The sequence below is a fragment of the Cyclopterus lumpus genome, chromosome 9 (assembly GCF_009769545.1).
Source record: "Cyclopterus lumpus isolate fCycLum1 chromosome 9, fCycLum1.pri, whole genome shotgun sequence".
Classification (NCBI taxonomy): Eukaryota; Metazoa; Chordata; class Actinopteri; order Perciformes; family Cyclopteridae; genus Cyclopterus; species Cyclopterus lumpus.
The window spans coordinates 18,177,269-18,190,359 of NC_046974.1; the positions used below are offsets into that span (position 1 = coordinate 18,177,269).

General features: G+C 40.5%; 2 protein-coding genes across 3 annotated transcripts in view; one reads left to right on the forward strand and one right to left on the reverse strand.

Moving 5' to 3' along the window:
• The window catches only part of wscd2 (WSC domain containing 2), a 34,099-nt gene extending 27,668 nt beyond the window's left edge, over nt 1-6,431 (forward strand). For both annotated transcript variants that reach the window (XM_034542294.1, XM_034542296.1), the window contains exons 5-9: nt 1,883-2,004; nt 2,110-2,284; nt 3,274-3,438; nt 3,536-3,736; nt 5,856-6,431. In XM_034542294.1, coding sequence (XP_034398185.1) covers nt 1,883-2,004; nt 2,110-2,284; nt 3,274-3,438; nt 3,536-3,736; nt 5,856-6,208 — 1,016 coding nt within the window. In that variant the 3' untranslated portion in view covers nt 6,209-6,431. The remainder of the gene's footprint in view (nt 1-1,882; nt 2,005-2,109; nt 2,285-3,273; nt 3,439-3,535; nt 3,737-5,855) is intronic.
• A 3,356-nt stretch (nt 6,432-9,787) lies between these two features.
• On the reverse strand, nt 9,788-11,855 carry cmklr1 (chemokine-like receptor 1). Its single transcript, XM_034542540.1, has 2 exons — nt 11,749-11,855; nt 9,788-11,635 (listed from the first exon to the last, which is right to left on the reverse strand). Exon 2 carries the CDS (start codon nt 11,613-11,615, stop codon nt 10,572-10,574), a length of 1,044 nt encoding a protein of 347 aa, XP_034398431.1. The 5' UTR covers nt 11,616-11,635; nt 11,749-11,855; the 3' UTR covers nt 9,788-10,571.
• Between the last annotated feature and the right edge of the window lie 1,236 nt (nt 11,856-13,091).

The window sequence follows — 13,091 nt, forward strand, 5'->3', positions numbered from 1 at the left end:
TGTGAACATTAGGGCTGCCTCCTTTTCCTTAAATGAGTCGACTAACTGGTCATTCTTGGTCTCGGTCGGTTAAGATCTCTTTAGTCGATAAGTTGTTCTTTATATTCATATTTTAAGTGGTGCTTTTGTGTAAACATTGGAATCGGAGCTGAGAATGAGCCGACCTGTGTACACCAACAGTATCTACTTAGGCACAAAGGTGCTATTTTGAGTCAGAAATCTAACATGCCAGGCTGTTTCAAGAAAAAGATATTTGTTTTATTTTGGGTTATTGCCACAGAATTGGTAGCAGGCTACTTGTTGTGTTTACCTCTTTGCCCGGATAGTCGTGGTCTGCATCCTCTCGCTGCTACTGCAAAAAACTGAACGGAAGTGAAACAATCTGCTAATGTGAAAGGAAAGAGTTAGTATACACTTCTATGGCGACTATTTAAGCACTGTTCAATTTAAATGATCTTACTGCCCTCGTGCAGTTCAGTGTTGTTTGTTTATTATTATTTTCATTTCCGCTTTTCTGTCCTTTATTCGCCACCAGACTGCTGAATAAGCTCTGCGTGTTTGGGTTTTCACCTCTGACCCTGATCTCCATCATCAAAGAGGAAATGCAGGAAATGTGTCGAGGTGGCTGTTTTTAGGTTTTCACCACTTGGAGACAATTCAATCACATGGTTGAGTGTTTTCAGCAAAAGTGAACTGCTATGATAATTCAGCAAAATATTATTCTGCATTTATTTCCTTTGCCTCGTTGTTATACAACCCAGATTATTTTCTACTACATTTCACTCAGCTATGCGTTTTCATCAGTGATCTTATTATTTACGTTTGAATGCTGCATATGGGTGATGCTAGTCAATGGAGCACAAACAAAAAGCGTCTCGGGTTGATTTAAAAAGCTCCGCCACATGCGAGGGCAAAGAAGGCTAACTAGAAAGAGGATGCAGGGAAGATATACTGCTGGGAAATAAAGAGCAAGGACATGACATTAAAGATGCAGCTTTTCGTCAGGAAAAAAAGGTCAACAAGAAATAAAACATTGGATACACACACATGGCTTGAGCTAATTTGCTTTGTTTTAAAGCCTCACAGCACTGATAGAAGACGAGCTCAGCAGTCGTAGGGAGGTGCACGTTTTGGGAGCATGGACTTCAATAGGAAGAAATACCCCAGACGCACCGCTCCATGTGCATATTTTATTCAGCGCCGTTTGAGCAAGAAGGCAGTTTTCAGTTGCAGTTTTCTTCCTCTGCTGTAAATGCTTCACAGTCGGTTGAGATCTTCATATTTGCATCAGCACGGCTGACATGTTGACAGGATGAAATTAGGATTTTCTTCTGCAGTGATTTATAACTGCGGATTTCAACCTGTGATGAAGCGCTGCTGCTCACAACCTTCCTGTCACAGGTGGCATATGATAAACGGTTCAATTGTGATTTTTCACGCTGTTTTGATTGCTCATTGGAAAAAGCGGTCCAATCATTCTGTAATTAAGATGTGTGTGCAGGAGTAGCAATTCAATAACAGAAATAAAGGAAAAAGTATGACACCGAATTTTACAGCTAAACTAAAAACTTCCTGTTAAAGAAGAAGTACTTCTCTGCTGTCGTGATTCATGGTCTATCCATCCGACCAGAGTTGGGTTCTGAGATTAAAAGGTCACCAACACACAGCGGGGATGTTAGAGCTGCTATTGGTTGAGTCTGCTGGCAGGTCAGGGCGTCAGTAGACTGGGAGAGTCCCAGTGGGATCTCTTCATGAGGGTCAGTGAATAGAGGCCAATCTGATGGAAGCTGTGCTCACTAACCATAACACTGGAGTATTTTTGTTTTATTTATTTTTTCTTTCCATTGGTAAATAACATGTTGGGTTGTTCTGTCTGTTTCAGATGGCAGTGCCATTTTCAAAGGGTGTTTCCACAGGCCAGACAATGTCAGTCTGGCACTTCCCTTCAGCGCCGTCATCCAAAACATGTCTGTGGACAAATGTGTGGACATGTGCACGGAGAGGGTGAGAGGGGGTGTGGGGGGTTTGGGGGGGGGGGGTTGGGTTTATGCATTGCACATGTATACACCTGAATGTGTCTACAGTGTTTTAATGGCAGCTGTATTTTAGGAGAAAACGCTGGCCATCCTGGCTGGAGATCGATGTCTCTGCGGCTTCCCGACTCCTCTCTTCTCCCTTCATGAGCCAGAGGACGAGGGCATGTGTCTCCACCGCTGCCACGGGGAAGAGTTCGAGAGCTGCGAGGACGACGAGTACTTTGTGGTTTACCAGACACAGGTTCAAGGTAACGTTTGGTGGCTCACAGCAGCACATAAAGGGCTCATTGAAATGAGAGGCATGTCAGCCACACCCTGTGTGCAGGAAAAACAACAACACAGTGTACTTCTAAACTAGCAAACACCTGACTCTATCACAACGGTTCAACAATCTAATAGAGAACACACATTTAGTTTATTTGATCTCAATTTTATTTATTGTTGGCCTTTTCTATGTTTTTAATCGACTGAAATAATTTAATTTCCAATAAAATGTATGATAAAAATGACACGAGACACATGAACAGTTCCTGTTATTTACATTTTTATTTTGTTCAGCTGTAAAACATCCTCTCCCAGATGTAGGCTATATTTATCATAACAAAAATGTTTTTTGTTGTTTTTTTTAAGATCATTTTTGTCTCTAGAATATGCATTTTTTTTAGACTAAGTTGTAAGCTGTAACTTGGATGAGAAAAAAAACTCAATGAAACAAACAAAAACAAAAAATGAGACAAAAAAAACAAACAAGAACAAGCTGCAGCAGGAAGTGAACTTTATGTATTTTGAACAAGTTGTTCTCAGAAATCTGCACCGAGTGGCTTCTTTAGTCTCTTATTTGTTCCAGTTTTAACGTCACTCTGTAATGTCAGTGAGTGGGCATTGTTAGGCAATTTGGGCTGAAGAGGAAACAGTCAAGCTAACCCACGCACAACAAAACATGACACCCGAACGTGTCTTTATCGCTGTATTTTCTGAACTTTACTGAACCTTTTCTCCAATGATGTTAAATGTCTTTGCCACAAACTTCCAATGTTTCAACATAACTTTTTGGATATTACAAAATAAGTAAAAAAGCAGGAAGTGACTAACTTTCAGTATCTATTTGAAGCTTGATTGTGTTGAGCAGTCATAATTCACTGTCTTTCGCCCCACATTTCAAGGTCACATATCTTGCCCATGTTTATCACATAAAACAAATGAATAATAAAGCCTCTGTGTCTTTGTGTGTTGTCAGATAACCGCTGCATGGACCGGCACTTCCTTCCCACTCGTGCCAAGCAGCTGGTGGCCCTCGCCAGTTTCCCTGGAGCCGGAAACACCTGGGCTCGCCACCTGATAGAACTCGCCACTGGTTTCTACACTGGCAGCTATTACTTTGATGGCTCCCTTTACAATAAAGGTAGGCATTGACATTCATCTGACATCATTCACAAACATATTCATTGATGGATACACACCTCTGTGGATTACATATATACACTGTGGGTTTGTCACAGGATTTAAAGGGGAGCGGGACCACTGGCGGAGTGGGAGGACGGTCTGCATTAAGACGCATGAGAGCGGCAAGAAGGAGATCGAATCCTTTGACTCCAGCGTCCTCATGATCCGAAACCCCTACAAAGCCCTCATGGCTGAATTTAACAGAAAATATGGCGGCCACATTGGATTTGCTTCTCAGGCCCACTGGAAAGGGAAAGGTGAGCTAACCACCCAAACTGAGACCAGAGTGTATCAAGACCAAGACTGTGAGGGGGTGAGACAAGTCAAAACCAATACACAGCAGGGTGAGACCGAGTAAAGACAAAGACCAGACCAGTATGAGTACCACACTTACTATAACATGTGGAACATGCAAACCATATCTGGAAGATCCACATTCCCAAAAAGATCACTCACAGAAAACAAATAAAGGTTCTCCTCTCTTAATGTGTAATTTAATTTTCAAAATTGACGACTGATGTGCAGACTGCACAATGTAAGTCAATCTATCCAGCTGAAGGACAAATGAGTCTCAGCCTCTGCACTGTTGTTCCTCAGCAGTTGTAACATGATACAATCAGAAAAGAAAAAGAACTTCTTCCAGGCCTACCGACTTAAAATAAATGAAAAACTAAATTTGCCACCAATGTCATCACTGTTAGTATGTGGTAATGTTAAAAGAATTGAGAAATGGTTTATGGTGACGTAGGATGGTTAGGAAATGAGAATTAAACATCAGACCTTATAGACCGATGTGGCTGAGCACAACGTTTTGAAAACGTTCTAAAACCATTTCAAACATATAAAAATGAGAAATGAAACAATTAGCCAGCCGACCACAACCGTAGACTCTCTTTGTCAGATCATGAGTTGTGCCATCAGATAAAATATGCACATAGGAAATGTGACAAGACTGTGGACAGAAATGTGCAAGCTGTTAATTAATTCCAGACGAGTTTCCAAAGAAGATCTTTGTTCATAGATCCTTTATGTAGAGATCTTTAGTGCATCCAAGTAACTTCCTCTGAGATTATGCTCAAGAAGTACACTGAAATCATTATGGTTTCAGACATAATTAGCTGATGAATTTATATTATTGTTGATATGAATATATTATATTCAGACGGTGCACTGTTACAGACTTCATTTGTCACTTTTAGAACATTATCCACCTGCATCGTGAAACCATCATGTGCGTTCGCCAAGTTATTTTCCTCTTGAGTTTACTTGATGATTAGAAAAGGTCATCATAAAGAAATCAAACCTCCGGGTTCAGTCCCCCTTTGTCTATAAGATGTTATGCCCTTTGCTGAGATATAATTATGTCATGCATATTCCGCTTTGCTTTCCTCATTCAGCCTCCTTTTAGTGTTTCTCTGTAACCATGGCAACTGATTTTGTCTGGTCCACGTACCGTCTCTCTGACTTTCTGCGAGCTATAATCGATTTTCCAGCGGCCGGAGAGTTGCCGACCCAGCAGTTGTCTCTCTTTGTGTAAACATCAGCACATTTGGCCTGCCATTTCCAATGAATGTTTATTCCTTCAGTTGGTGGGGGAGTGATGCAGCGAGTAAAGAGAAAAGCTTTTTGACAGCTGCCACTTCGAATACAGCGAGGGGATCCAGTTTGAGAGTCAGAGTGACATTGTGGGGCTCAGATGATGTTACTGACACTGATGCCCTCCAGTGTGGTCCCATAAAGACAACTCGGGGGCAGGTGATACTTCTTTTGGAGGGCATGTCCTTTTACAAAGTGCTGTGTTATGTTTCAGTGTTATCAGGTGGCTTTAGTTAAAGGCTCTTACATAAACCCATGCTAATGAGAACATAAGTATCTTAACTAATTCTGATATTCAGTTAAACATTAGCTGAACACGATGTTCATGCCAGAGCTGCAATTATTTTGGCTCCTATTTTAAGCTCAGGCTGCATTTGAAAGGAGAACAGGCAGTTCTTCAGCATTGTGTTTTCAGATGCAGCGTATAATATTCTGTCCTGGTTTCTGAGACAGCCCTGCAAACTCAGCAGCCTTCAAACTTTCACGACAACCTCTCTTAACAGTGAAGATGTGTGTTGCTAATGCAGCACGGCTGCTGCCAGCAGACGCTTCTATAGGCCGGTTTCTCCTACAGTACCTCTGCACTGACAACCAAGAATGGCCAATTATTTCATAAATTACTTCATGTACACTGACGTAAATTGCGCCACACTTCTAAATCCAAATTGCGCCAGTGTTTTGCCGTCACGACTCTCACTTCAACTCCATTCAGTCCCCAATTTGACTTAATAATTGCAATTTACGTAATAATTTTTTTTAAATATATTTTTCCTTCCACAGAATGGCCTGAGTTTGTGAAGAACTATGCCCCGTGGTGGGCGTCCCACACGTTGGACTGGCTGAATTATGGGAAGGTCGTCCATGTGGTCCACTTTGAGAACGTGAAGAGGGACCTGTTCTCCCAGCTGAAGGGAATGGTGCAGTTTCTGGGTTTGAAGGTTTCGGAAGACCGGCTTCTCTGCGTCGAGGGCCAGAAGGATGGAAACTTTAAGCGATCCGGGCTCCGAAAGCTTGAATATGACCCCTATACTCCAGAAATGCGAGCGAACATCAACGAACTGATCAGAACAGTAGACGCTGTCTTAAGGAAAAGGAACATGTCTGGAGTTCCAGAGGATTATATGCCAAGATGATATACGTGATCCCCTCATTTTATTTTTTCCCTTTTTGTAATTGGACTGTTGTCGACAGACTACAGGATTACGTTACCGAAAAAGGGTTTTCTATTATTTTTCTGTGAACATAGGTTGAAGCCGTCTCTTTTCCCTCTTATTTTGATGTTCTATTAATGTTCTTTTATTTTCTTTTGAACCTCAGCATCTTCATGCATTAATAAAAGAGGCAGTTTTAACTGCAGAGGTTGTTTTTCTCTTTGGCTAAATGAAAAGCACTCCTTATCCTGCTCTATTCACATGTGCTGTGTAGGCATGAGCACATGCCTTACAATTAAGAAGGTACAATAGCTGTGACTGCAGAGTCTGACTGTGCTGGAAAACATATGAAAACATTAAAATGTATGAATCTTCTGCTGCTATCACAGTTACAGAATAATACTATTTTATACATGAAAACTTTAAAACATTAAGCCCTTGGTCAGAGGGGAAAATGCAATATGCAGAATATTTAACTACCTGATGATGATGATGATGATGATGATGATGATGATACGGTGTGTTCCAAAGTTTTTGAAAGTTGTTCAACTTACTGTCAGTAAGAAGACTTGTTTTCAATGACAAAGAGGTAAAGAACTCGGCTCTGCGTATTCAAGATGATGAATAATCCCTCTTGAAGGCACTGACTCAAGGAGAGAAGAGGATTTATCTCAACAGCATTTATTTATCTCTGCCGTGCAGCGCACATGTCGACTAATTTGGTTGTGAATATGTTTTCTTAACACTGGACTCGATGCAGAAATCCAAAAAGCACTTTGCTGTGCAACACTTGCCCCAAAGATCACAGAGAAATTAGGCGTTGTGTTATAGATCGGACCTTTAGCAGTAGTGATCAGTATAGATTTATTTCATGACAGTTACTGTAATAAAAACGTTTTATGTTTCATTGCTTTGTTGTCAGAGGAGCTATGAAACAGTTAAAGCTGATGATAATGTTACTCTTCTTAATTTAAAAGATTCTCCACAAATGTGTGAAAGATCCTGCTCAAATTCCCGAAGCAGCACGTCTCATAACGGTACTCAATGTGCTATGCCATAGGCTAAAAAATAACAAATATATAAATAAACACATGAATATATAAATAAATAAAATGCTGGCGACAGAGCCAGACAACATGAACTGACTTCCAATTTCAGAATGACACAAATATATTTTTATAGTGTCTGCTGACACACCGATAACATTTGTATTGCAACAAGCAAAAGGGGAGAAGTTGTTTCTATTTTTAACACATGCTTTAAACTTTATTAGCTCTCGTTATTGACAAGCTGGCACTTTCTGAACATAGGTGTCACAAATGAATGTATTTTCTATGGAATGAATGTAATGTCATAAGGCCCAATAAATGAGTGCATAAAATGATGTGCTATGGTCGACTGTGATTTCAGAAGAAGCGTTGGAATTAAGATGACTACTAAAAAGGTGATTGTGTGTTTTTAAAGTTCAAAGACTACTACAGTCTCTTCAGGCTCCTCCATTATTCAGTTAGTGTACTTATTATACCGTAACATATGTAAATATATTAGTCAAAGTAAAAATAATAAGACATACAGTGGTGGTCCTTTGTGCACATCACTGACTTTCTGTATAATACAGATAAGGTTAAGCAGCTTCACATGAATGGAATATGATATATATATATATATATATATATATATATATATATATATATATATATATATATATATATATATATATATATATATATATATATACCAAGGCCACCATTTTAGTTTTGCCAATTAGTACTAAACAAAACACAGCTGAGGCTCAATGGAATGTCATTTGCTTTGAAGGCATTTGAGTGTTCACCAAAGTACTGGTGATGGCACTAGAGGATTTAGCCTGAGGGACAATCATGGCAATCCATGTGATAGTTGTTGAGAAGTTTCAGTCTGGACCAAGCGGTGCACCGAGCGGTGGACCGAGCTCTGGACCGAGCTCTGGACCAAGCGGTGGACCAAGCTCTGGACCAAGCGGTGGACCGAGCTCTGGACCGAGCTCTGGACCGAGCTCTGGACCAAGCGGTGGACCGAGCTCTGGACCAAGCTCTGGACCAAGCGGTGGACCGAGCTCTGGACCAAGCTCTGGACCAAGCTCTGGACCAAGCGGTGGACCAAGCTCTGGACCGAGCTCTGGACCAAGCGGTGGACCAAGCGGTGGACCAAGCTCTGGACCAAGCGGTGGACCGAGCTCTGGACCAAGCTCTGGACCAAGCGGTGGACCAAGCTCTGGACCGAGCTCTGGACCAAGCGGTGGACCAAGCGGTGGACCAAGCGGTGGACCAAGCTCTGGACCAAGCGGTGGACCAAGCTCTGGACCGAGCTCTGGACCAAGCGGTGGACCAAGCTCTGGACCAAGCGGTGGACCGAGCTCTGGACCGAGTTCTGGACCAAGCGACCGGCAGACTGATTTGTATTGCCATCCATAGAGATATGCCTTCATGTGGCTAAACATGTATCAATCTGAGTATGTAGCAACTAACAGATTAGTTATGAAACTAATACAGCGAAAAAATCTGTAAACACAACATCTTTGGCAAAAATATAAAACTATAAAAATACAGCAAATACAGAGCAAAATTATAATTTATTTGCTGATCAGCTCAAAAACTCAAGTACAATATTTATTTATTCTCTCCCTTTATCTTAACGTTGTCTCTACCAACATGCTCAAGTGGTCCAATTGTTACAATACAAGTTTGATTAATAAAGCTTTAAAAAGGTAAACTCAAGTGTCATTGTGGTTCACTGCCAGTAACTCACGTAACCTCTGCAGTCTGGGCCTTCTGCTGCTTACTGTTGTTTCAACTTGAAGAACATTAGCAGGCACTATTGTTCTTATTCCTTTTATGTTGTATGTAAGTGAGAAGAATCGCTTTGACCCGTGAGATGTTGAACCACTTTACTTTTTATGTCTCACACAAGATGAATATATTTATATTATCACTATATTATCTTTCTCTTTCAGTCTTCAAATGTGTTGCAAGGAGGCCACACTCAGTGATGAGAGGGTGATCTCTGCATTTGTTACTGCAAGTGAGGAACCAATGAAATAAATGATGCTGTCCATGAAATGCTGATGCGTGTTGACACTTTTTGAGTTCAAATAAATCAAATTTAATTAAACTTAACTTATAAATTAAAGCTCGTTGTGCCATAGTTTTCCAAAATAATGTTATCATAATCATACAATCATAACTGTGGATAAATAATAAATGGATACTTTTTGCTTCAATATTGAGAAATTAAAACGTCAAAGAGATGATTTTTATATTTAGAGCTTTATTAATTTTTTTAAAGACATTTATTGCACAAATCACATTCACTGAATAGCTCTTATACATGAAATAACACAAATGTAAGTCCATTCAACATGCAGTTTGTGTCACCTAGTAATAGAAGCTAGGTGTATTTCTATGATTCATGAGACTGAACCACATTGCACATCAACAGCAGTCCTCCACCCGTGTGTGACCTGTATCTGGGGGCATACTGTGCTGTCAGTAAATAAACCAAACATCCCTTTTTGGACAGTTGAGGTATTATGAGCAAGAAAAGAAATACCAGTAATCAATTCTTGGCTCTTTTGTGCGAGTGTTTTTTAGGATCTTCTATTTATGTCTAATTGCGTGGTCAATCATTTTAGTTCAGGTCAAATGAAAGACTGAAGACTGAAGCCCCATACACCAAATTTGCAAAAACTAGATCATTTTCCTAGGTTTCACTAATCTAAATAGATGCCATAAAATAAATCCAGCATGCAAGAACTCTGAAAGACTAAAAAATTAGTTCTGCAATTAATTCACTGCCACCATTTGTGATCCACATTATTTGTAAAAAAAAAAAAAAAAAGACCACTGAATGTTCCTTGAGCACAATATAATTTCAGACGATGCTTAATATAATGATATATAGAATATAATTTATAATCAGATTATATTTTACAGTCTTTGTACTTTACAACACAAATTCCTCATTGTGCTGCAGTTAAAGCGACCTGCAAAACTCCACAAAAACTGCTCTGAAAACATTATTTCCGTTGCACGTGATTGATGTCACACATGCAGCGCCCAGTGAGTACAGTCCACGTTTAGATATTGGCTCAAGCTTGCAGATTCTTCCACTACATAATGTACATAAAGTCTGCATTGGCAACCATTTTTTCTATACTGTCTACAGTAAAAAAAAGAAAAAAGGGCAACGAAAATGCTCATTAGCACTGTGAATCTATACATATTTTCTATATTTCGTGTTCATTAATTGCATTTCAGAAAACAGTATTTTTGAGGTCACATGAGTGTCTTGAGTGAACCAGTTTGTTCTAGATGTGTGTGGAAGCTCTGCCATCCATGGAGCTGGACCTGGACAGGTATCGGCTGGTGGTGCGGCCTTCCTCTCCCATTGCGTTCTCCATCTTTGAGAGCACGGAGCTCTTGAACTTCTGCTTGAAGTCATTGCCCATGAAAACATACAACACTGGGTTGAGGAAACTGTTCGCTGCCGCCATCAAAGTGCCTACTTTGAGTCCGGCAACCAAAATGCTGTGGTCATACTTTTGATGGTTGAGCTCGAGTAAGACGGACACGTGGTAGGGCATCCAGCAGATGAAGAAAGCAGCGACGAGTGCAGACATGACTTTGAAGGGTTTGGAGGATTTGGTCATCCTGTTGGTTCGCAGTCTGAGAACGATGATAGAGTAGCAGATGATGATGACAATGAAAGGGACAATGAACCCTGCGAGGAAGCGACTCATTGCAACCATCTTGTGACCATGTTGGTGTAATGTATAATTGTTGTAGCAAATGGTTCTCCCCATGTGAGTGCCGACCTCCCGAAAGATGACAGAGGGAAAGCTCAGTGCGATGGCGAGAAGCCAGGAAATGCAAACCACAACGGACGCCTTTTTAACAGTGCGATGGTTCTGAGCCCAGACTGGAAACACGACTGACACACAGCGGTCGATGCTGATGACGACCAGGAGGAAGATGCTGCTGAACATGTTGAGGAACATAACGGAGGAGGCGAATTTGCACATGAAGCGGCCGAAGATCCACTCCTCCATCACCATGTTGGTGATGCTGAACGGGAGGAAGGCGCAGAAGACGAAGTCAGAGATCGCTAGGCTCATGTACCAGGTGGTGTTGACAGTCTTCTTCATCTTGAAGCCAGAAATCCAGATGACCAGAGCGTTTCCAAAGAAGCCCAGCAGAAAAATGACCACACTGACCACGAGTAAAAAAACACACAACACTTCCTTTAAACACGTCGATTGGTGCTGAAACACTGCCTCCTCGTGTGGAGTGTCATTGCTGTCATCAGTGTAGTTATAGTCCACGTTATAACCATAATCATCGGAAAAATCCATTTTGACGTCTTAAGAGATTTCTGTGAACAATTAAAAAGGGAAACATTTAAAAGACCCACATTTCATCACACTTAACAGTTTACAACAAAGTGTATTAGATGAAAATGTTTTTTAATTTAAATTAACGTCGTACCTGAAGCACAGAGCTTCCACTGCTGATGGTGTCCAGAGGTTTGTGTCATAGAGCTGTGTCGTTTCCTTTAGACTTGTTAGAAATGCAATCAGCTGACCGGTTGTTTCTCAACACTTCCAACCCATAAATACTTTCAGTACTGCATTTTGACTTCTCAAAAGACTTAAAGGACAAATTGTATGACTTCTGTTTTGAGGATGAGAAAAATCTATATATAAAATAATTGATATTAAACCCCCAATTAAAGCATAATACATAGATGATATATGATTATATACATAATACACATGATTGTCCAACTGATGGCGGTTACATTCTATAAATACTTATATTGAACCTCCACACTGTGTTCTTCCTCCAGTTGGTGGAAAAGACCTTAATAAACACACATTTAAATACTTCTCTCGTGATTCTCTTTTCTCTGCATGTTGTTGGCCAGATGTAACAGTTCAAGGCAGTCAGAGGGTGAAGTCATGTACCGGCTACAGTATTCATTAAACCTTAAAGCATTTTCAAGCAATGAACACACAGATTTTAATTTAATATTTCTGCCCCAGCTTTCGATGCAGCTGTTTCTAATAACACAGCACAAAAAGCAACAGCTGTTGTAAATACAGGCCACAGAACTTAGCTGCCATCGTTAATGACTGAATCAGCTCTCTATGGTCGTCCTGCTACACAGAGTGATGATTATCGAGGAAGATGCATCCGCAGCAAGATGAAGAACGTTGGCAAAGTTTCCCAGTTTGAAAGATGTTATAATGAGTGAGGAGGACAGCAATGTTCTCAAACATTACCCTCGAGTCCTGATTTCACCTGAAACTCCCACATTTCTAGAAGATAATAAACTGATTAGGTTTCGTGGGATGGAGAGTCGCAATCAGACAGAAATAGTATTAAAGAAAAACAAACATAAATGTGCAGGAATATGGAATTAGTTTGAATTTGGACACCTTTATCGTTCATATGGAGTCCGGTGATCTCACATCATTTACAGCCTCACTCGCCCACAACAACCTGAGCAGAGTTCTTATCAACGAGACACATTTATTAACAATTTCTGTGACAGTGACAACTGTTCTACAGTTTACTTTGTTGAAAGAGGAGGGTAGTGACTTTACTCCTCTATGAGGTGTAGGACCATGTTCTAAAATTAATTGTTTGGGAAACTAACAAAGCCCCTCAGTTTAATGTTCATGACATGTCTTATGCGTTTCTTTTGCTTTATGTTTTTGTGATTATGACGAACATGGACATTTCCCATGTTCTGGAAACAAGCTTGTGTGTAAATCCGGCGCAACATGCAGCTCTCTGGTATATTAGGAAACATTTAATTGCGTACT

Excerpts from the sequence above, each read along its gene's own strand:
- cmklr1 (XM_034542540.1), bottom strand. The coding sequence starts at position 11,615 with ATGGATTTTTCCGATGATTATGGTTATAACGTGGACTATAACTACACT.